Source organism: Antedon mediterranea, chromosome 11, assembly GCF_964355755.1.
Source record: "Antedon mediterranea chromosome 11, ecAntMedi1.1, whole genome shotgun sequence".
NCBI lineage: Eukaryota > Metazoa > Echinodermata > Crinoidea > Comatulida > Antedonidae > Antedon > Antedon mediterranea.
This window is the reverse complement of record NC_092680.1, coordinates 696672-721560: the sequence shown is the minus strand read 5'-3', so window position 1 is coordinate 721560 and position 24889 is coordinate 696672. Positions and strand designations below refer to the sequence as shown.

General features: G+C 33.4%; 2 protein-coding genes and 1 long non-coding RNA gene across 3 annotated transcripts; all 3 read right to left on the bottom strand.

Annotated features, from left to right (window-relative positions):
- Nucleotides 1-376: 376 nt before the first annotated feature.
- LOC140061958 (uncharacterized) lies at nt 377-3000 on the bottom strand. The gene is made up of 3 exons (XR_011847453.1): nt 2696-3000; nt 1482-1511; nt 377-407 (listed from the first exon to the last, which is right to left on the bottom strand). It is a non-coding gene; the product is annotated as an uncharacterized lncRNA (long non-coding RNA).
- Nucleotides 3001-7310: 4310 nt separating this feature from the next.
- Nucleotides 7311-15874, bottom strand: LOC140063004 (adhesion G protein-coupled receptor L4-like). The gene is made up of 16 exons (XM_072109432.1): nt 15853-15874; nt 15406-15645; nt 14909-14961; nt 14326-14428; nt 13695-13808; nt 13316-13400; nt 12713-12827; nt 11800-11864; nt 11399-11510; nt 10814-10914; nt 10494-10599; nt 9757-9977; nt 9040-9100; nt 8844-8947; nt 8130-8292; nt 7311-7738 (listed from the first exon to the last, which is right to left on the bottom strand). Exons 1-16 carry the CDS (start codon nt 15872-15874, stop codon nt 7658-7660), a joined length of 1746 nt encoding a protein of 581 aa, XP_071965533.1. The 3' UTR covers nt 7311-7657.
- Nucleotides 15875-17447: 1573 nt separating this feature from the next.
- Nucleotides 17448-22950, bottom strand: LOC140063003 (hyalin-like). The gene is made up of 7 exons (XM_072109431.1): nt 22627-22950; nt 21717-21932; nt 20951-21190; nt 19648-19887; nt 18943-19182; nt 17793-18032; nt 17448-17590 (listed from the first exon to the last, which is right to left on the bottom strand). The coding sequence occupies exons 1-7, from the start codon at nt 22925-22927 to the stop codon at nt 17448-17450; spliced, it is 1620 nt and encodes a 539-aa protein (XP_071965532.1). The 5' UTR covers nt 22928-22950.
- Between the last annotated feature and the right edge of the window lie 1939 nt (nt 22951-24889).

Genomic DNA, 24889 nt, shown 5'->3' with positions numbered 1-24889 from the left:
ATAATCCCACACCCAACCTCACCCTATCATAATCCCACACCCAATCTCACCTACCATAATCCCACACCCAATCTCACCCTACTATAATCTCACACCCAATCTCACACTATCATAATCCCACACCCAATCTCACCCTACCATAATCCCACACCCAATCTCACCCTACCATAATCCCACACCCAATCGCACCCTACCATAATCCCACACCCAATCTCACCCTACCCTACCATAATTACCAAATCTAACGTCACTCCCAGCATCATTAACACAATTTGGAAAAATGAATAAGAAATCATACATACCGTTACAGAAACTTCCATAGAAACCAGTGGCGCATGTGCACGAGAACATATCACCATGTGTTAGGCATGTTCCGCCATTCTTACAAGGCATTGACATACAGTTTTCTAATTTGTTCAAATCACAATAATTATTCATAAATCATTAAAATAAACAGAATAAACTGCACAGAATTACTTCAGCATCAGAGGACATCGTACGAACATTTCGATAAATTTACTGCCTCTTCCTGTTTCTCTTAACTGTATTTAAATTATTCAACAGTCACCAACAATAACATATTTTAATTAACTTTGTATTTATATTAGTGTTGCTTGTTGTTTGTTGTTAGTGAAACCCATAATTAGTTAGTAATACCAGGGAAGAGTGAAATTACAATTACTTTCACTCTTCCCTGGATACAAAGCAACATTCTATTTGTAATCATTATATATAAAACTATTTTTTTTATTATAGAATTTAATAATGAATGATGTCTTCAATGCGTCTGTCTCAACATACATAAAGGTGTTCTTGGTGACAATTATTTATCTGTTTAAATTTCTTCTATATTGTACAAATTATGATTGTTATAGTAGCCTAATTTGATCTCAAAATGAAAAGATACAAGATGATTCCCAAATAAATTACGTCATGATCAATAAGAGCAATAAGAGCTTATGATTTTCATTGAGTCGTAGCTGGCTCATTTGAGTTATTTCGCTTAAATAACCTGCCCCTGCCCAGCATTTGTCATCTCTTTTTTTTAGAAAGAGGCTAGCACCACTGTCAAGCGAAAGCCTACCTGGGAGCTGAAGTAAGAAGTATTTATATACATATACAGATTTCTTTTATATTATCCAATATAATGGAAATTGCAGTGCTCATATTTTGGCTTGCCTTAAATAAATATAGGCTAAAGGGAAAAAAGAACTATCTAACAAATCTTTGTAATGTATTGATTTTATGCTGGTCGAATAAATAAACGAAACGACAGAATGATACAATGATGTTATTGTTCCTTTTGATCATGACGTCATCTACGTCATTTCCTTGTCGAGTAGTTGTACCTCTCTGTTTGATTAACTCAATGATGCTTTGCTTTACCCCCTTCCCCCTTGCTGAGTTAACTCCATGCTGGGGACTTCAGTATTACTATCATGTTGAATTATTTCGTTTAAGAAAGGAAAAATAGCACGTACCTAAAGAATGTTGAGTTCCAGAACCTTGGTCTGGAGAATGTAGAGTTCATTTAAAAAAAAATAAATGTGGATTCTATGGTTAATGATTATAAAAAAAGATTATAAAAATGCAAGTTATATCTGGTAGCACTGACCGGGAAATAATCAATTTATATTTAAGGATAATACTACTGCTAAATGTGAAACAAATTTCAACACAGAAGACAAAATCGATTTTAAAGATAGCCATTGAACTGAGGATAATCCAAGAAAGTTTAAGAAAAACTAATTTCGATTTCTTCGTTTGGTTTTGCGTTGTAAATTTTAGTAAATCAAAGAACTTTAAAACAATTAATCATTTTATATACCATTTTGAACAAGAACAACCATTTAGATGTATAAAAATGTGTGGTTTTGTGTCCATTTTTTAAAGTTGGTTGATATGCGTCCGCGCATAGATACTATGTGAAATCTAGTCCGGTGAATGTTAATTTTCTAAAAACCGAAGTTGAAGTCATTTGCGCATTCGGATTTGGTAATAATATTATTATTATTATTTATTTAACAACATCCTTAAACATGATTATACAATCAGGTAAAATAAATCCTGATTTGCATTGTGGTCCTGTCTTAAATACAAAAAAAAAAATCAGAGAAAAAAATGTTTAGTTTTGTGAAAAACAAATGAAATCGATATCTAGCTTTGAATGAAGCAATTGTTGGGTATATTTAATTTCAGTTGGTAGGTTATTCCATATTTTAGCGCCTGCAACCAACCCTTGAACTATGAGTTCATCTTACTAATGGTATTAGTATAGTGTATTGTTATATTTAGGCGTTCGACTCCACGTGTTAAGTGAATATTTCCAATTAACTAAAGCCTGTTTTCCTGTCGACGTTGAAATACGTTGAGTTGCGTTGAGTTTAAAATCGTTAAAGTTGAAAATAAAATAGCGATGACAATGATCGAGTCGGACCGCTAATATTTACACATTTTTACGCGATCGTTCATAGTTTCTTGGTTCTCTCGAGCGTTGCTGAGACACACGCAGACGTGAAGTGTTGCAAAACTAAGGCCGGCCACGCGCAGCCGGGACCGTGTGAAAATTGAAAAAGTTACGGGTTTTGATGCTTAAACCCAGCCTAGGACATTTCGTTGATATCTTAATCTAGGTTTACACTAAAGACAAACATTAAATTTAATTGGTTTAATATTATAATTTAATTTAACTTACACTTGTTTTTTTTAATATCAGACCTTAAAAGTGTACAAAAAAGGTGAAAAACATCGTCGCGTTGTAAACATTCAAGAATTGTCAGCGCGTACCTATTTTTTCACAAACTGCAATGACGTAATTTGTGGACCATTTGATTGGTCAGTTTTAACGATCGTAACGATCGTAATCGTTAAAGTTGAACGGAGTTGAACTTTAACGATTTAAGATTTTAACGATTTTCAACGTTAATTTTTACCCCCTTTTCCTGTTAAATCGTTGAATATGTCAACTCAACGCAACTCAACGTCGACAGGAAAACAGGCTTTAGAACATCAAGAAACGAAAGTAATTGTTGCTTACCCGTAGCTGAACTACCGCCGGTGCAGCATGAGACAACATGTAATGTAATCAAAAGAACAGCAACAACATGCTCTGCCACATTCATTTTTACTTCTAAGTAAATTTTTAATCATTAGAATGGATAACACACTTCAGTGTACAAGTGCATCCTACGAAAATTTCGATAAAATGACTATAGTATTGATTGTATTTTCTTATTTATATTATGCATTGAGTACTACTAACCATTAATTCAATTTGTATTATTCATTTTATATTGTCCGACGAAATTCATATCTACAATTACAGTTTGTTCGAGGATAAAATACAAAATTAATCCAAATGCCAATATTTTTCATTGTAGTTTTCAAAAAGTTAATTACTACTACAAATTTACAGACAAACTACGACTTATACCAAGTACGACGAGATAACAAAGATATTCATATGTTTAATGAAGTGGTACTGTATACATCTTTTGATAGTATTGTATTCTTTCTGTCTCATTAATACATCAATTCGTGATGGCAATAAATTATGGGCGGCCATTAGGGCCAAAATAGACAAACGTTGCCGTACGAACAATTCCGCTCCCGTAAGGCAAAATAATGGCGTTAAAGACATAATTCCTCGAGTGACAAACAAATATTGCCGTACGGACACACAAACATATGCCATATGAACAAATTGCCGTATGGTTAAATTGGCGTAAGGACAAAAATTGGCGTAAGGACACAAATTGGCGTAAGGACAAAAATTGGCGTAAGGACAAAAATTTCCGAAAGGACAAAATTGCCGAAAGGACAAAAATTGGCGTAAGGACAAATTGGCGTACAGTCTAACTAAATATAAACGTTGAGGGCAGCATAGTATTTTAAAACCACGTGACTGAAACCACTCTGTGTCCAGTCCTGCCAGGTATATAAAATATACCAAATTGACTATTGAGAATTCTCAACTATTACCACAGTACGACTGTACGACGAAGTCTACTGGTATATTCGGATAGGCTGATTTCCTCGTTAACTTAGGGTTCATTTAATTACTGAATTCTGATTGGCATGGTAGTAGGCCCTAAAGGTAGTAGGCCCTAAAGGAAATTTACTGGAATCCTATTGGATGGTAAGGTGGTAGTAGGACCATGTCCATCCCATTGCAGTAATAAATAAAGTTGAGCCACCTGCGACCATTACAGTGTCTTACCATGCTAATGTAGGAGTGGGGAAATGTTATGCTTACTACTGTTTCTTTCTTAGTAATTTAGTACAATTATTAAGAATAAAGAATAGGCCTACACTTAACAATATAACAAATAACATTAATGTACAATGTAGTTTAACACTGTTCTCAACTATAGTCATTTTGGTATACTTGAGAACATTGATAAAGAAATAGGATAAACTTAACAATATACAACAAATAAAATTAATGTACGATCCCGTTTAACACTGTTCTCAACTATAGTCATTTTGGTATACTTGAGCACAGTGATAAAGAATAGGATAAACTTAACAATATACAACAAAAATGTACGATCCCGTTTAACACTGTTCTCAACTATAGTCATTTTGGTCTACTTGAGCACAGTGATAAAGAATAGGATAAACTTAATAAAATACAACAAATAACATTAATGTACGATACCGTTTAACACTGTTTTCAACTATACCGGTAGTCATTTTGGTATACTTGTCCAAGTCATATTCATCTAAAAGATAAATGCTGAGTAAACGGGACTAGTGGTCCTACTCTAACATCTGGACGACTAAGGAGGTACCCCAGTACAATCCCACTAAGTGACTACCAGGAGCAATCCGCCGTTTTCTCACAAATACAGTATCGAATTTCACTATAATATTAATAAATCGTAATTGAGTTACACTCAGATTTAAAAGATGAGGGCTGAGTAAACAGGACCAGCGGTCCTACTCTAACTTTTACTGGACGACTAGGTAGGCTACCCTAGTATAATCCCACCAAGTGACACCACCCAGGAGCAATTATCCGCCGTTTTCTCACAAATACAGTATAAAATTCCACTATATATAAAAAAATCGTAATTGAGTTACACTCAGATTTAAAAGATAAATGCTGAGTAAACGGGACCAGCAGTTCCACTTTAACTTATACTGGACTAAGGAGGTACCCTAGTATAATCCCACCAAGCATAGATTAAGGAATATTATTCTATTCTTTAATCCATGCACCAAGTAACTCCCAGGAGCAATCCGCCGTTTTCTCACAAATGCAGTATCAAATTTCACTATAATATTAATAAATCGTAATTGAGTTACACTCAGATTTAAAAGATGAGGGCTGAGTAAACAGGACCAGCGGTCCTACTCTAACTTTTACTGGACGACTAGGTACCCTAGTATAATCCCACCAAGTGACACCACCCAGGAGCAATCTGCCGTTTTCTCACAAATACAGTATCAAATTTCACTATATATAAAAAAACGTAATTGAGTTACACTCAGATTTAAAAAATAAATGCCGAGTAAAAACGGGACCAGTGGTCCTACTCTTAACTTATACTGGACGACTAAGGAGGTACCCTAGTATAATCCCACCAAAGTGACTCCCAGGAGCAATCCGCCGTTTTCTCACAAATATTTATTTTCTAATACCATCAGGCCTTCAATGATCGATTATGTTTTTAATCCCCAGCAGGACTGGACACAGAGTGGTTTCAGTCACGTGGTTTTAAAATACTATGCTGCCCTCAACGTTTATATTTAGTTAGATTGTACGCCAATTTTTGTCCTTACGCCAATTTTTGTCCTTACGCCAATTTTTGTCCTTACGGCAATTTTGTCCTTAAGGCAATTGTTGTCCTTACGCCAATTTTTGTCCTTACGCCAATTTTTGTCCTTACGCCAATTTTTTTCCTTACGCCAATTTAACCATACGGCAATTTGTTCATATGGCAATGTGTGTGTTTGTGTCCGTACGGCAATATTTGTTTGTCACTCGAGGAATTATGTCTTTAACGCCATTAGTTTGCCTTACGGGAGCGGAATTGTAATATATAATATATTACCTGTATTTATTACGGTCAAATTTGACTGTCAACATGTAGATTCCATAGTGATCCATCAACATAATTATCTTTGACTATTTTCATTATGAGTTTACAATTATTATAGAAACAAAATAATAAACAAAATGTGTAATATTGACGATAACCATTACTATAAATGAGATAATTATAACAAAAAATAATTTTTAAAAATATCACTAATCAAAAATTCTGTTTCTTTATCAGCTTTTAAAAGTAAAGTAACAAATAAATATTTATTACTGTATCATCAATAATTTTATATAGCATTAATTAAGGTAGCTTTTTATATCTTTTTTCTCTCTCTCTGTCTTGGTCATGGTGAGACACTTTTTTACTTCTAATCATGACCCCAATGATGGCATTCCCTTTTCGTTGTTTACCTCTTCTTATTTCCTCTTTAACTGTTTCTTATTGTTGATATAAAGTTTGCGGTACACCACGTGTATTAGTTCTGAAAAGAACTGTTGAGTTTCTCGACGTTTCGATTAATATGCTTTGATCCTCTTCAGGAGTGAGAATAAATATTTCCATAACCCATTCTCACTCCTGAGTACGATCAAAGCATATTGATCCAAACGTCGATAAACTCAATAGTTCTTTTCAGAACTAATACACGTGGTGTACCACAAACGTTATATCAACATTTGATTTCACCATGCAAACCTTCAAGCAATATGTTTCTTATTGTTTACTCCCGTGTTTACTGTTCTTGTATTATTTGTCTTACCAATATTGAATAAATGTTATATTGAATTGAATTTGTTACCAAATACATTTCTGTCCTAGAACTCTGCAATTCTGCATGCTTTCATTGCCTTATCATCTTATATTAACGATTAAATAAATAATTGAATGATTGAATAATTAATGTATTAATTTGAATTAAAACAGACCAGATATTGAATAAGATTGTACAGTCCATACCTAATATATCAATTACACACAGATATACAAATTGTGCGACTCTTATACAAAGTAACAATTAAATTAATTGGAGAGACACACCTTACCGGTGACAGCGTTTGTTTAATGCTTTTGTCTTTCCTCGGCCTCGTGTCTTGTTTTTCATATATATATATATTTTTTTTATGTTTTTTGTAATTATTATTTTATGTTTATTGCCGAAATGAATAAAATAAATAAATAAATTAGAATTACGAATGTTTAACACTAAGAAAGGTGACGTATGATCTATTATAAATGTATATATATATATTTTTATATTGGATGTTTGTGTAAATCTTGCTCGTTTTTGATATATTTTTTATGTTTATGTTACTGGACGCAATTCAGTTTTGTACTGCCATGTCTTTGTTTTTAATAAACCAGAATAAATAAATAAAAAAATGTATACATATACAATTATTATCAATATTAGAAGAAAAAACCCGATGCAAAAAAATTGTATAAAAATTACTAAATTGTCTTACATTAATTCAATACACTAATTAGCTATGTAATTAAATGTTGTAGGCAGATATGTTTTTCTTCAAGCGGCCAGTCAGGTAAGGTAGCTCACAGTTGCAGTGTATCTTGTCCCATATCTTAAATACTGAAGTAACATTTTAAATCAACCTTTAAACAGTATGGGACATTGTCATAGTGGTAGCCGAGGAGGACACTCGGTTTTTGTTACGTTTCTGAAAACATTCCTTTACCTGAAAAGAAACGGTATATAGTATTATTATGTGTACAGTGACGCGCAAAGTTGCAAGGCGTCGTTTTGGACATTTTTAACTTTTTTTTTTAGTTTTTAGTTAGCAAAGGCGACTCTGCTCACTATATCGGTCGGTCGGTCGGTAAACACTAACTCAAATTTGCACACGCGACTGCAGCCATGTATATGGCCTTGTTAATTATTTTAATTATTAATCATTTTTAATTTTGCCAACAAAATACCGTTTGGTAAGATAGAATACTTTTTTGGCAAGATAAATATATTTTTTCACACAATTTATTCTGTCTTCAGAAAACTTTATTATGTTAACAAAGTACATATATGCATTGGAGGATGTATATTAATGATATATATATTATAATATGACGTACCTCTTTGTCAAAAACACAATAGACAAAGAATATGAAGATTCCCTGACTACCGTTAAGCAGGACAAATAGATATTCCATGACTGGCGTCGTGAGAAGAAACGGACCAATCAGCCAGGTTGTTCCCATGATTGGCAATAGCATAGCCGTGCCTTTAGCAGCTTTTCTATTGATCAAGAGAATAACAAAAATAATTGATATTTACTATGTCAAAATTGTATTAATATTTATCTCGGTACTCTACTTGATTTCTCCAGAATCATAGGAATATTTGGTATCACATGTGTTTTACAAGTATCTCCTATTATATAATTCACATAACCTTGATATAAATGAGGTGCTGTATTATACAAGTACTGGGTAATATCATAGTACCTGTACTGTATGTGGAGAGCACTGAGAATCGGGTAATATGCTTTGAGATAAAGATGTTTCTGCTATATCTTAACTTTTATTCCATATTATATAACACCTAAATAAATTCCTGTCATTTGATTGGACGATTGTGGATAACATGGCGTACAATAGTACGCACTATTGAACGGTTATTCAATAGTACTTTTTTCGAGTACGAAAAAAAAATCTTTTCCCGTTCTATAGGCCCTACTATAACATACCATGCGCACATTTATAAAGCTCTGTTTTCACACGGAGAATTTCGTTATGTTTATAGGAACGATGCCATACTAAAAAATAATAACTTAAAATAATATTTACCGCATTTGTTTCGATTTTAGCGTCTCTCCTCTTGATTTTCCAACCATTGTCTTAGATCGTTTGTAAATAACGTTCACAACAATTCCCATGACAACAGTGTTAATCTTGAAAAAATAAATAAAAATAAACAATATTATTTTTTTTATATATATAGCTGTTGCGTATAGAATAAAAGAAACATTCAAGCAATATTTACCGTAATAATCAGTATGGCAGGTGCTATGAAGGCCCATCTCATTGTCGATTCTAGCCAGCAGCTTTGAAATTAAAAGAAACAATTTGTTTTTAATATATTACGAATCCTCGTACTGAACTGCAACTATGTTCAAATCATTGAAATTTAATAATACTAATAAATTAGATTATCCGTAAGTTATTATTTTAATATACAATTGTAATCACTATTTTCGGAACCCATATCTTCGTATCAAGAGCGTACCATACAATCACAATGGTCAAAGAAGTAATCACAATGTTATTACTTCAATGTTGTTTGTTGTAAAAAAAAACTGATCATGTTTGAATAATATGCTTACTCCTAATATTAGAGGGAATTCATGATTTGATGATTTCTTGATAGCGATGGAGCAAGATGTATACTGTGTTAAAGATGTATTGTCCCCCAAAAACATGACAAATAAAGATTAATTAAATCAGACTTTGAATAGGTTATTTTGTAGTTCTAATAAAGTTAATCACTTCCTTACAAAAATATTAAAACTTATAATAAATGGTTAAATTCAACCAAAATTCTATTGGCTGACAATTTTACTTAAAATTACAGATTTTTTAGGTAACTATTTTTTGTCAAAGTGAATAACTATTATGTGACATTAAAATGGCATATTTAACAAAATATATTTTTTTCAGGGGGAAAATACATCTTTAAAGTAAAACAATTAAAAAAACTGACATGTTTTGTATGTAGGTCCCAACCACTGATCTTGCCACAGAAGTACAAAACACAATGACTAGTGGGATTCCATAGCACAGGAACATATAATATCTAAGTCGGTTATGTCGGCTTGGTTTTGGAGATACTTTAAAATATAAGTATACAGCTTCGCCACACATCCAGGTAAAAGCATTTAGAGAAGTCAGATGAAGAAATATGCTGATTATCTTACACGCTGTCTGTAAAAATAGAAGAGTTGGGTTGTCATATACTGTACCTATCACATAATATTCAAAGAAACATAAATATAACAGCGACTACCCAATGTGGACCTACAGAAACAACATTTTGTCGACCACGTAAAAAAAACGTCTGTATTCTCTCCGATGATTGTTTTATTTTGCTGATGAACTGAAATGGTAAAATTAATTTGGAACGTCTCATTTCAAAACTACTACTAAGTTTTAATCAGCTTTTATATACAATATATTGTATTTTTGTCATTTAAGCTCTGTATACACTATCAAACTAGTTTGACAACAAAAGATTCATGTGCCCAAATATGGTAGTGATATGACATCATCATGTCCATATATGAGCACATCACATTCTGTTTTGTCACATCAAGTTTGATAGTGTAGACAGAGCTTTACAAGCATTTTAATAAAGCAAACAAGGAAGATACCGACACAACATCATTTTGCAAATAATTAATGTTTACCTCCTAAAAATATTGAAGATGTATTTAGTGTTACCTTATATTCAGTCTTTTCAATTCCGAAAAGAAATAGAAACTGCATCAGAATCAGATTGATAACCAAGTTCTTGTGTATCGAATTGCGTTGAGATTTCCATAATTCTCTAGAAACGTTTTCATATGAGATTAGTTATTTGAGAAAAAAAAATATAGATTTCGTAGGCGCAATATATTGGGTTAAGGGTACATTAAAGAGGTACAACCCCGAGTATTAATCCGGCTAAGCCAAGGATTACTAATCTGGATGTATGCCTATGTTGAGAAGAAGAACCGAACAATTTGATCGGTAAATGGCAAAAGTATGCACAAACAACTTACGAGAAATAGCAGTAGGTTCCAAGAGTAACACTCAGAGCAATGAGCGAGCAGTAGATACAAATTTTCGACAACTTACGTAGGCCTTTATTACTCTCAAGAGGCTATGGGATATAATAATGTTAACACAGTAGATACAAATTTTCGACAACTTATGTAGGCCTTTATTACTTTCAAGAGGCTATAGGATATAACAATTGTTAAAAACGTCTAAAGAAAACGTTACAGTTTTGAGTTAAATATACCAATATACCGCGTGTAACCTTTTCTCATAATATTATTCTAGCCTATAATACAAAATGTGTACAATATTCTCAGTGTTGTATTTCCACATACAACAACTTTTGCCAAGTATCATAGAAACAGTCTGCAATACAGCACCACATGTGTAGCACACGGTGTGTGTATGATGTAAGCTTAGGTTAAGAGTTATTTAAGGTCTATCATACCCGGAGGTATGTGAAACACATGTAATGCTGTTTTACCAATATTCCTATGATACAAAAGAAATCTAGATACAGTACCCAAGAATCGGGTACAAAGTGGGTAATCGAGATCAGTAGAAGTGAAATTTAATTATTTCAGTACCTCTGGTGAATTACTAATCTTCATAAATACACCAAAGCTGGTGATATGATCCGAAGAGCAATTTATTCTGTCTTTAGTGTTGTTAGTTGTCATACCTCTATCACTCCAACCACTATAATATTTAATAAAATTAGATGAGGAACAGACGTTGAGCAGTTTTAAAAGGATAAAAATGTTATTTGTCCTCAAGCTTAACTTGAGTGGAGCATGTGCACTAACTTATCTTCTTATACTCTTTTTAAGGAAGTAACTGGTTGGAACTGGTGGCCTCTACTAGACATTCCTCGAAAGGATTTAGCTTCATTATTAGGTAGGAGTTAGATTAATCTTTCAAATAATTGGATTCATGAGACTGTAGTGACCTGAACGGATACGTTTAATTTGTGCACAAAAAATCTCACCGTTTGTTTTCATCGTAAAATAGGCAAATTGTCTCATTTCTATTTCCGATTTCTGTCAGCAATGTCTAAAATAGTAAAGGTTTAAATTAGAATCAGAAGTTTAAGCATCGCCTAAAGTTACTCCTACTTTACTAACAGTAACGCTCTAAATAATCTCTCATTATAAAAAAAAACACGACCACATATATTAAGATATATTAATAATAATATCCTGGATTTGTATAGCGCCTAATGTTGTTAAACCTCTAAGCGCTGAACATTATTACCCCAGAATCAAACACGTATGGAAACATACTCCCATAATTCAGCTAGCAATCAGCGCAAAGTTGTGTCTTGATCTAACTAACCGGTACCCATTTATACACCTGGGTGGAGAGAGGCTAACGCAAGTAAAGTATCTTGCCTAAGGATATGTAATGTAATGTCAGGAGAGGATGAAGGTTGCTGCCAGAAAACGTGATAATGTACGATGTTTTGTCGCTACAGACATGATATTGCTCGTGTATCGGATAGGCTAATAAGCACCCGTTTATACTAGGACGATAACGATCTATGATAAATAGATAAACATACATTTTTCTTACATAAAACAAAATAAATTGGAAAAGTTTTTCTTCTACCACTATAAGATAATCATGTAATGCTGTCTTTGATCATTTTAATATTTAACAAAATCTAATCAAATGACGTCATGATCAATACAAACAATAAAATCGCATTGTCATTATATTATTGCTCATACTAATCATGACGTCAATATATTGGACGTGTGGAAATATTATTTTCATCAAAGGCAGCATAGATGGTTATCCTAGTTCTAGGATAAAAACTTTTTAGATTTCTTTTGTAAACGGGCCGTTACATGTAAGGGCTGTGAATGATATATCCCTAACATATATCACTAACAATTTACCTTATTTTCATGAAAGTTTAATGACGCCTTTAATTTTATTATGTTGTTTCCGATAATGTAAACACTGCATGAGAACATCTCCGTCAAATAGCGAAATTCAGCCTTGTCTTCTTTCCTAAATAATCATGAATAAAACATATTTATTTGTTGACGATATGGGTATATTTAAACAGTCAAGGTAAAGTGTATTTATAAGGTTTAAACTACATATACAGATTTACATTAATACCATCAATAATAATAATATCAATAATAGGCCTATTTTAATCATGATTTAAGAAGTTATCAATTATATTTTGAAAGAATAGTTAAAGTTTATAAAATAGAGTAAGTTTTCCCTGTTTTAATATAATATCTGTATTATTATATTTGAAACTAAAACAATGAGAAAGTACAGGGTCTGCATATTTCTCGGCATGAGGTTGCTGCAGAAGCCACGATGCCTTATTTATTTCATTTTCATTTCATTCGACAAATAAACATTAAAATAATACAGAACAGAACAGAAGCAAAGCACAATGGTCAGGGGCAACTAAATAAAAAAAAAAACTATAGGGCCTAACTCAAAGAGTCAGTTGCCCCTAAATTAAAAAAACAACTCACAATTCATTAATATAAACGCTTTCGTTTACAGTCTTGTTTTTGGTAATTTGGTTATAACTCCATGTTGCAATAACAAGTAAGTCAACTAAAGTGTAAACAAAAATAAAATAAAATATTCTTCCATCTTTATGCAATTCCGCAGAGTTTTATTATAATATCTTATTTTTTAATACCAATCATGCTACATTCAAGATATAAATAATAATATATTGTATATTAGTAAAAACATTTTCTTCTGGCTTCTATTAATGTATGACACTCAATGAACCATCAATATATTGTATATGTTTTTCTTTAGACAAAGTTGAAAGATCTCGCCTAATGGACACTTTCACAAAGCCGAAAAATAGTAACAATGATATTTAAGAGTTAAACCTACCTTCTTTATTGCTTTGTATTTCAAGAGTAAACGCCATGTTACTTTCATTATAAAGGTTCATTTCACCTCTTATCAATTCACTACCGTTAGCTTTCTGTACTTTAGCAAGTCCAACTAGAAAAGTGAGAAATAACAAATAGTTACACGTATCACCACGAGTTCTGCAGAAATGAGTTACTGTATTTTGATGTACAATGAGTAGAGTGGGCCTATAAGGAGTCGAGGTACAAGGAGTAGATTAGGTCCAGTGGGCCTATAATTGGTTCATATCCATCTCGAGGTACAAGGAGTCGATTAGGCCCAGAGGGCCTATAATTGGTTCATATCCATCTCGAGGTACAATCTCAGTTACTAGCAAACATTTTTGAAAGAAATATTTTTGGAAGTAAGTGGAAATTAAACTTTCAACAATATTATTATATTATTTTCCCATTGTTGTTAAAACATTGAAAGTGGATAGTATTAACGTAATTTGAAAAAAAAATGTGCCCAAATATGGTAGTGATATTCCTAAATATGGGCACATCAAATTTGTTTGTCACATAAAGTTTGATAATGTAGGCAAGGCTTTACTCTCACTGTATGCTATGTGTATACAACTTAGTAATAGTATATGAAAAATATTCCTCACCATAATTTTTTTCTTCAAATACTAGTTCTTTGTTTATTTTTATGTCTTCTAGTTGAGAAAACACCTGCATTTCAAACTCCTTGAAATCATTCACAATTTGGTTCTAAAAGAAAACACACGAGAATTTACACACATGAAATGTATCGCTAGTCACCTTGGAAATGTTGTATTTTGTCAACAGAATGACAATTTTATGAGTTTTTTTATTTAACTAAACATTACTTGATTTGGACAGTCATACAGAACGCAAATAATGTGCCTGATGAATAATCAATTTTGAAAATAAAGAATTTAATATTTAAAAAAAACTTATTGTATATGTCGCAAACGGCATTGGAATTGCATCTTAAATGCATTGTATGATTATAGGCTAAATAGGATTTTAAGCTTGGTTCCCACTAGATACGCAACATAAGCAAATGCCCTTCCAATAATTGTGTTTACTCCCGCCTGCATGAAATCAAACCTGCGATGTTTGCAGCACTGTTGCGTCGTCAGTTCCCACTTGTGATTACGCAATATAGCACTTTCGTTGCGTCTCTAGTGGGAACCACGCTTAACGCGTACATACTCGAATACTAACCTCAGTAGTAGGATCTGAACAGCTAAATCCAGTTGTTTCGTACTCTGTACAATCTGTAATGACGGGTTTAATTATTTACCCGTGAATATTGGTTAATATCACTCACTTTCATGTAGGTCATACGGGTAACGATATTTCTTTTCGTACATAAATTGGAGACCCCACATGAAACGTCACAAAATGAACATGAATATTCATTAGCCATATCCATAAGGTGTAACGTAAGAATTGAGCAAACTACAATTCACAAATGCAAACGCTTTTTGTCGAGCCGTCTGTGTAGTCGATGGAAGTAGATCGCCTATCTTTCACATAAGTGGTCCCCAAATTATGGACGAAAAAAAATCGCATCCGGTTAAACTACTGAGCCTGCCCGAGTCCATAAAAGAGTAAGATACAATGAACAAAAAATAATAATAATATTGCTAAAAAAAAAATAAAAATGAGTAATTGCGAGAAGTACCAAAAGATATAAATAATTGTAATCATATAGTTACCCGTAACAATGACATCAAACATGCAAGTTTCATTATTACCAGCAGTGTCAAAAATGGTACAAGTGACATTTGTTAAACCAATTTCAAACGGAGATTCCTTTCCGGGACTACAAGTAGCCAAAAGTCCTTTGGTATCAACGTTGTCAGTAACCACTGGGTCATCCCATGTCACCGTAGTTAGATTAGACCATGCGTTAACTTGCACAGACTCTGGACACGTTATATTCGGCTTTGTATTGTCTGAGTTTAAAAAAAAGCAAGCTATATTTTAGTATAAACTAAATGTTAACTCACACTTCCACCTGCCACTCACTTTTCATTTATTTAGGCCTAGGCCTATATAACATCCGTTTACCATTCCTTATATATTAATTATCTGTTAATACATGTATAGCATGAATGTCCATTAATTTGAACAATATAGTGTATTGATCGATATTTACTTGCCTGTAACTATGACATCAAACATACAGCTGTCATGGTTACCAGCAATGTCATTAACATTGCATATCACATTTGTTAAACCAATTTTAAACGGAGATTCCTTTCCTGGACGACAAGTAGCTCGTCCTACAATAGCAACGTTGTCACTAACCACTGGGTCACTCCATGTCACCGTAGTTAGATTGGCCTTCGCATAAACTTCCATAAACTCTAAACAAGTTATATTCGGCTTGATATCATCTATAAATAGTAGGAATCAATTAAGTAAATTATGGCATATGGTCAATTTGATTTGTGCTGTATTACTAGTGACAGTCTTATTTATTTACCCATCAGTGTATCGAATAATTTGATTCTTCAAGATCTATATAGGCCCTACCTCATTTATTTACATTATTTATTTAAAATGTGTTTTCTTTTATAAGGAAATGGCATAATAGCCTACTCTTTTAGTATATGCATATGGCCATTCATTTCTGCATCAATTTATTCGAACTTCCATCCTGTATTAATTCGTCCACTCAATCATTTATATTACATGTAACCTAAATTCTATTTCTTACCTGTAACGTTGATACCAAACATACAAGTGTCATTATTACCAGCAGTGTCATAAACGATACAAGTAACATTTGTTAAACCAATTTCAAATTGTGATTGGTTCTTTGGATCACAAGTAGCTGAAAGTGTTTTAATGTCAACGTTGTCAGTAACCACTGGGTCATCCCATGTCACCGTAGTTTGACTGGACTCCGCACCAATGTTCATATACTCTGGACACGTTATGTTCGGCTTTGTATTGTCTGAGTTTGAAAGAAAATTAAGCAGTAAAAACTAAATAGAATAAAGTAGTTTATTCGTTAAATCACTGAGCTTGACCGTGTCCATAGAGATAACCACTGGGTCATCCCATGTCACAGTAGATAGATTGTACTTCACATCAAAATGCACAGACTCTGGACAAGTTATATTCGGCTTTGTATTGTCTATACATAGTAGGAATCAATTAAGTAAATGATGCCAGTAAGGTAATTTTGTTTGTACTGTATTACCAGTGCACCGGTGACCAGTGACAGTGTTACTTATTAACCCATCAGTGTATCGAATCTTGATTCTTCAAGATCTATATAAACCCTACCTCATTTATTTAAAATGTGTTTTATTTTATAAGGAAATGGTACAATGGTATATGCACTATATGATCATTCGTTTCTTCATAAATTTATTCTCGAACTTCCATCCTGTATTAATTCGTCCACTCAATCATTTATATTACATGCAACCTACATTCTATTTCTTACCTGTAACGTTGACACCAAACATACAAGTGTCATTATTACCAGCAGTGTCATTAACGGTACAAGTAACATTTGTTAAACCAATTTGAAAAAGAGATTCGTTTCTTGGGCTACAAGTAGCTGAAAGTCCTTCGTTATCAACATTGTGAGTAACCACTGGGTCATCCCATGTCACCGTTGTTAGATTGGACTCCGCGTCAATTTGCATATATTCTGGACACATTATGTTTGGCTTTGTGTTGTCTGAGTTTGAAAGAAAATTAAGCAGTAAAAAAAAATAGAAATCACACACTCAACCACTCACTTTTCAATTTTACTAAAGTAGTTCGAAATTGCAAAGTGACATATTCCTACGAATCTCTTCAAACAAGTATACTTGAAGATAGAGAGGAGGGAGTTGCAATCTGTGACTGGCTGGAGTGGGGTACAACATTCTGGCAGCTCTATTTTTCAAAATTGTGATTGGTAAGTCTTATATTGTTTGTTTCATATAATTTCAACTCATCTAAAGTGCCATTTTCTGGAGACCAGCAGATCTATTTTTCAAAATTGCTGTCCAGAATATATGCATAGCTATTATGTCTTCATACATTGTCGATTAATTGTAATAATAATATTTCTTTATTAATCGATCGTTACTCTTACCTGCAACTCGGATGTAAAACATACAAGTGTCATTATTACCAGCAGTGTCATAAACGGTACAAGTGACATGTGTTAAACCAATTTCAAATTGTGATTGGTTTCTTGGACTACAAGTAGCCAATAGTCCTTCGGTATCAACGTTGTCAATAACCACTGGGTCATCCCATGTCACCGTAGTTAGATTGAACTTCGCATCAACGTCCATAGACTTTGGACAAGTGATGTTCGGCTTTGTATTGTCTGAGTTTGAAAGAAAATTAAGCAGTAAAAACTAAATAGAATAAAATAGTTTATTCGTTAAATCACCGAGTCCATAGAGATAACCACTGGGTCACTCCATGTCATTGTAGTTAGATTATACTTCTGGACACGTTATATTCGGCTTTGTATTGTCTAGATCTTCAAGATCTATATAGACCCTACCTCATTTATTTAAAATGTGTTTTATTACCTCCGCCAAGGAGGTTGTGTGCGTGTGTTGGGGTGTGTGTGTGGGGGTGTGCCTGTGAACAGCCTGGAGGCCACAATTTTTATCCGATTCTCACCAAATGTGGCCACAATTATCTATGCCTCAAAAGCTCGGACGAGTTCGAATTTGAAAGGAAAAAGGTCATAGGTCAAGGTCACAACTAATAAAAACTATTTTACTGCCTAGAGACCACAGTTTTTATTCAAATCTCACCAAACTTAGCCACAATGATCAATGACTCATCATATAATTGTGGTTAAATTTAGAAGGGTCAGGGTCAAAGATCAAGGTCCACAAAAAAAAAATAATAATAATTAAAAAAAAAACCTCAGTGGGATTTGAACCAGCGATCTCAATTGTGAGAGGCTGGATACATAACCATTATACCAAACTCTCATCTACAACGTCGTAGTGTGCAGTTAGCCTATTTACACTTAAAACTAATAAACAAAATTTAAAAAAATATATATATATTTTTTCCGGGGACATTTTATGTAGGGGAATTTTACAGTAGGCGGAGGTTTGTACTCTCGGAGTACCCTCTAGTTTTATAAAGAAATGGTACAATGGTATGCACTATATGGTAATTCGTTTCTTCATCAATTTATTCGAACTTCCATCCTGTATTAATTTGTCCACTCAATCATTTATATTACATGTAACCTACATTCTATTTCTTACCTGTAACGTTGACACCAAACATACAAGTGTCATTATTACCAGCAGTGTCATAAACGGTACAAGTGACATTTGTTAAACCAATTTGAAAAAGAGATTCGTTTCTTGGGCTACAAGTAGCTGAAAGTCCTTCGTAATCAACGTTATCAGTAACCACTGGGTCATCCCATATCACCGTAGTTAGATTAGACCATGCGTTAACTTGCATAGACTCCGGACAAGTTATATTCGGCTTTGTTTTGTCTATAGATATTAAACAATAATATTTATAGATATGTTTTTTTTTATATCTATTCGTCTATAAATCCAGTAATATCCATTTGGTCTCAAATGCGAAATTTCTAAATTACATAAAGATATAGGTCTAGGTTGTTTTTACAGCGGTATGTCCTTTTTTTTAAATAAGCGTAGGTTAAAAATGTCCAATCTATAATCGGTTTATTTATTGGTAAATTTGTTCTTACCTTTAACTAGGACACCAAACCTACAGCTGTTAGTATTACCAGTAGTATCAGTAACGATACACGTGACATTTGTTAAACCGATTTCAATTGTTGATTGGTTTGTTGGACTACAAAGTAGCTGAAAGCTCCTCAATGTCAACGTTGTCAGTAACCACTGGGTCATCCCATGTCACCGTAGTTAGACTGGAATTCGCCTTAACTTTCATAAACAATTACATGCAATTACCTACATTCTATTTCTTACCTGTAACGTTGACACCAAACATACAACTCCCAATATTACCAGCAGTGTCATTAACGGTACAAGTGACATTTGTTAAACCAATTTCAAATTGTGATTGGTTCTTTGGATCACAAGTAGCTGAAAGTCCTTCGTTATCAACGTTGTCAGTAACCACTGGGTCATCCCATGTCACCGTAGTTAGATTAGACCATGCGTTAACTTGCACAGACTTTGGACACGTTATATTCGGCTTTTTATTGTCTATAAATAGTAGGAATCAATTAAGTAAATGATGCCAGTAAGGTAATTTGATTTGTACAGTATTACTAGTGACAGTGTCATTTATTTACCCATCAGTGTATCGAATCTTGATTCTTCAAGATCTATATAGACCCTACCTCATTTATTTAAAATATATTTTCTTTTATAAGGAAATCCACAATGGTATATGCAATATATGGTAATTCATTTCTTCATCCATTTATTCGAAGCTCCCATCCTGTTATTCGTCCACTCAATCATTTATATTACATGCAACCTACATTCTTTATTCTTACCCCACATCGATTACTGCATCACGGTGTGGGGCTCAAGGGACCTAGTCACATCTCTAAGATTCAGAAACTTTAAAATAGAGCTCTCCGAACTATTCTCCAAGTTCCTTACACTACTCATTCCTGTCAACTTTTTAACACCATTTCTACTCTTACCGTTTCTCAACGCGCTGACTATCGAGCCTCTAACAATCTCGCCCCAACCATGGATTAAAGAATAGTTTTAATATAAGAACCGATTCAGCCATAATGTATAGGCCTATAATATACATTATTTCATTACTTTGTTAATTTGTACATTTACTCTCCTTCATGTGTTACATCAGTCACTTATTAGTATGCATGTAAAACACAAATCCTTGTTTCGTAAATAATATTATCTTAAAATTGCTATAATATTTTTATAAACAACACTGTATAAATATATATGTTTTCGTTTATTTTGTTTCTAAATAATTTGCAAATTTCTTGTCTATTTTTTGGTCTTTTCCCTTCTTCTCCTCTTTTTATTAAATCATTTTTTTCAAAGTAATTTGCGGGGTCTCTATCACTCAAACCTGCTGGTTTCCTGAGACCCCATTTCACCATTTTATCATTTTCTGAATCATTGTACATACTATTATTTTATTTTGATTTGATGAATAAATATATTTGTATTTATTCATTCTTTATCTAATAATTTTCTTTTAATTTGACCTAAAAATTGTTTTATTTATAAAGTTTTATGTATGTCTTATGCCATGTTTATGTATCCGTAAATATTTTCTCACCTTTAATATTGATACTAAACATACAACTGTTTTCATTACCAAAAATGTCATTCACGATGCACGTGACATTTGTTAAACCAATATCAAATTGAGTTTCCTTTCCTGGAGTACAAGTAGCTGAAAGTTTTTCGATATCAACGTTGTCACTAACCACTGGGTCATCCCATGTCACCGTAGTTAGATTGGACTCCGCATCAGTTTCCATAGAGGCTGGACACGTTATATGCGGCTTTGTTTTGTCTGAGTTTAATAGAAATATAAGCAGTATTATTATATTATGAGCGGTCATTTAAGGTCAAAACAGATCGTTTATACATTTAACGGCGTTATGTTTGCATAGAAGCTTCCGTATTGCACATTAGTGGAGTACTGCATTCATGTTTACAGATTTGCACATTTGAGGGTGCCATGTTTGCACAAATGTGGTTATTTGCACATTTCACGGCTAAACACGGTCCACGGCAGCGGTTACTGGAAGAGTAGTCGATTATGATCTGTTTTGGGTAGGTGGTCTTAACAGATGGTCGCTTTTTAGAAGGCGGTCGCTTACGAGATGTGGTTAGACTGATAGAAGTAAAGATATGTATTTACACATTTAGACATAGGTTGACACAGCTGTGAGGCAATTTTCGTTACAACAATCGCTGTTGTCCGTGTTACATTACCATGGTGTTGATTTTTATTTAACATAAGTTGGTGTTTCTGCATTAACGGCTGTTAATGTTGTAACAGAGCGCACTGTAAAGTATATAGTTATATAACTTACCTATTATATCAGGGAAAAACATACAGCCATCATTATTATAGGTAGACATACAGGTCACTTTAAACGAATTTCCATTTGAAGACAGTGGATTACAAGTAGCTCTAATTTCGTGCGAACGTTGGATTAGCTGCTGGCCCCTACTTCTTAAGATAACTTCGTCCTTCACATCATCAATTCGAATGTACGCTGGACATTTATGGAATTTGTTGAGAGCATCTTGTGAAGAGAATAACAAATATATTTGTTAATTTTTATTTCAACAATATTTACCTCCGCAAAAGAGGTTGTGTAGTCGATCGCGTGTTTCTGTGTGTTGTTTTTAGCAGGATTACTCAAAACATTATTGCTAGATCTTTACCAAATTGAAACCACATAGATATGGGGTCAAGGACCACTCCGTTAAATTTGGAGGCAATCCGGACCAGGATCCAAATTTAGGAGACAACTTTCAATAGCCTTGGATCTAGTACTGAGCTGTCTTAAGTAACGTAGGTTCATAGTAAAACAAAATTAACAATATTATTAATAATACAAAATAATAATAACAATAAAATTATCTTAATCACACACAGCATTCACACAAAAATAAAGAAGTATACATTTTCGGGAGGAATCGTATGGAATTGGAATGTAATGGAAGGGGAATTTTAGAGTAGGCGGAGATATTTATTAGGTAACGCTGTTCTATTTAACGAATGAAGTTCGTGGGTTCGATCACACTCGCGTACAACTTACAAATGTTTTAGTATTCTCAAATGTACATAATGCATTATTCGACTAAACACCTTCTTAAACTTTCGATTTCGATTAGTAATTTTAACCATTTCCATTCACATTATGATATGTTTATAATACGAAAAAATATTGTATTCTAACGTATTGAATTGAAATAGTTGACAATGCTACCTACCGTTAACATATATCAACAGTAAACAGCTGCCAGTAGTAGAAACCTCACCATCAAAACACAAGTTTTTCGATAGACCAATGACCAAAGTATAGTATGTGGAGTAAGGAATGACGTCACATGAGATACGTGTTGCCTCTGACAAAGTTCCGTCGTTACGTATGTGTATCACTCTACTAGTTAGATTTTCTTGCGTCGTAATGGTAAAGTTTTCTGGACAGGTCACGTCGACATGAACTAATAAAAGCATTACAATGAACAACGGTAACAATTGTACTACATTGGGAGAAAGTGTATAAGGCATATCTGCTAGTTGGGAGAAAAGTCAATGGATTTGACATATAATTACTATTATTGATTATTGAAAAAAAGGTGATAGCAAAAAAGAAAGATGTAATGTTAAACTAAGAAGTTGAAGGAAAATTATTCGAAACCGATCACTAATATACTACAGTCCCAACCAAAAATGCACGTTTGTTCTTATCTACTTTACACTTAATACCTATAGGCCTAGTAAAGAACACGGACACTTTTTTGTTATAAAACGGGTAGTGTATCAGGTAGCCTATTAATAGTCAATATAGAATTTATTATTTACACTCGCCAAGGGATTTTTACGAAAACCCATATTTGTCTGTCTGTATGTAAATCTATTTTGGTGATTTTTAGCACACCTAAAAATGTTTCCATTTTTGGGTGAAGATGTGAGATTAATAGTACTATTCTATTCCTGTAGTAGTTACAAAATACAAACAAAAATTGCAACACAATCGGCGTGTTTCCAAAATGTATAAATCTTACGCTGTTTTTCCATATCATGACCTAGAAAAACAATGGAAACATCAGGTTTTTAAGTAATAACAAAGTAAAAAAAAGTAATCAGCTAGACAATGACGATTATCTTTCCACTTTAATGTCACATAATAGTTATTCACTTTTACCAAAAACTGAATAAAAAAAAATGTATTTACCTGAAAAGTGTACGGTAATTTAAAGCAAAAATACTTTATAAATGAATATTAATTGAAGTAATTAAAATATGATATGGTGTAATATGGATATGCGAGACACACTAATAATTGTGTCTCAGTACACGTCAGACCATGCGAAAAATTTTGAATAAACGTATATTCTCTTGTTTTCTCGGAAAATGTAACTCACCTACGCATAATACCCCAGCGTCATTGCTATGACTACATTTGTCATCATTGTCAGTGGTGGGTATAGGCCTATATTTACACGCACTCAGGTAGTGTTCAGATCCGTTACACATAAATGACTTAAAGTATATAGATCCGCTACCGCCACCGTATTTCTTGGCTCTCATGGCTCCTCTGTACCCCAATTGTCGACACGCAACCTCTGCATCTTTTATATCCCAACCTATTTTGCAAATCGTGCCCCATACTCCTCCAACGTAAACTTCAACACGGCCAAAACAAGTATCATTCTCGTGTTGTAATCGAACGGGAAAATACACAGGAAATTTATCTGTCGAAATAAAAGATAACAACTACGGTAGCGGAATTGTGTTGATGAATTTAATTCTAGCTTAATTGTCACAAGGCCGTGCCTGGTGCTTACATGGAATGAGAATATTTATATTAAGTGTCGATGTGGCTTAAAGTCCTTACTCGACGTTTTGGCAGCAGAATCAAGCCATATTCTAATAAACTGGCTTATTGATTACGTAATGTAATACATAAAGCCAAATCGCCTAAGATGTGTAGCGGCTACAAAATGTAACATAATACAGTTAATAGTACATTTTCACACACAGGCCACAAATGTTAATATTTCCATCTACAGTCATCGTATGGTAATCTGTACATTCCTAATACAGTGGATGCTATAGTTACTTGCCTTTTACAAGAGCGAAAAACGTGCAATCTTCATCATCATCATCATCATCATCGGTACAGATTACTTTAAATGACGAAAGCGAACTTACAGACGTTAAAGTACAAGTCGTTACAACGCCATTACCATGTTTGCGCTGGCGATGATCCCATGTTAACGAAACACTATCACTTGCATCAATCCAATTGTCATATGGACAAGTATTGTAATGAATTGAAGCTTGTGTGTAAAAATAAAAATGTTATTATTAGTTCGTGGGTTCGAGTCCAATCCGCAAATATCCCAAAAACTGTTCCCACTTGAGTCCCTGATTCCATTTGTTACAATTCAGTAAAATTAGGTGGCTTTATACAAGATGTGGTATAGGTTATCGTTTAACCCCAAATTATTTGGTCAACAAAATATC

Bases quoted from the DNA above. Each gene is read 5' to 3' on its own strand.
- LOC140063004 (XM_072109432.1), bottom strand. From the start codon at position 15,874: ATGTTTGATGTCATAGTTACAG. The intron at 12,828-13,315 runs GTGAGTTGTTTT...ATGATTATTTAG, and splicing joins AGCGTTTATATTAATGAATT to GAAAGAAGACAAGGCTGAAT. The intron at 11,511-11,799 runs GTGAGATTTTTT...TAAATATTATAG, and splicing joins TTTTACGATGAAAACAAACG to TGGTTGGAGTGATAGAGGTA.
- LOC140063003 (XM_072109431.1), bottom strand. From the start codon at position 22,927: ATGCCTTATACACTTTCTCCCAATGTAGTACAATTGTTACCGTTGTTC. The intron at 21,933-22,626 runs GTAGGTAGCATT...TCTCTTCACAAG, and splicing joins ACTGTTGATATATGTTAACG to ATGCTCTCAACAAATTCCAT. The intron at 18,033-18,942 runs GTAAGAAATAGA...TTTCAAACTCAG, and splicing joins GTTTGGTGTCAACGTTACAG to ACAATACAAAGCCGAACATC.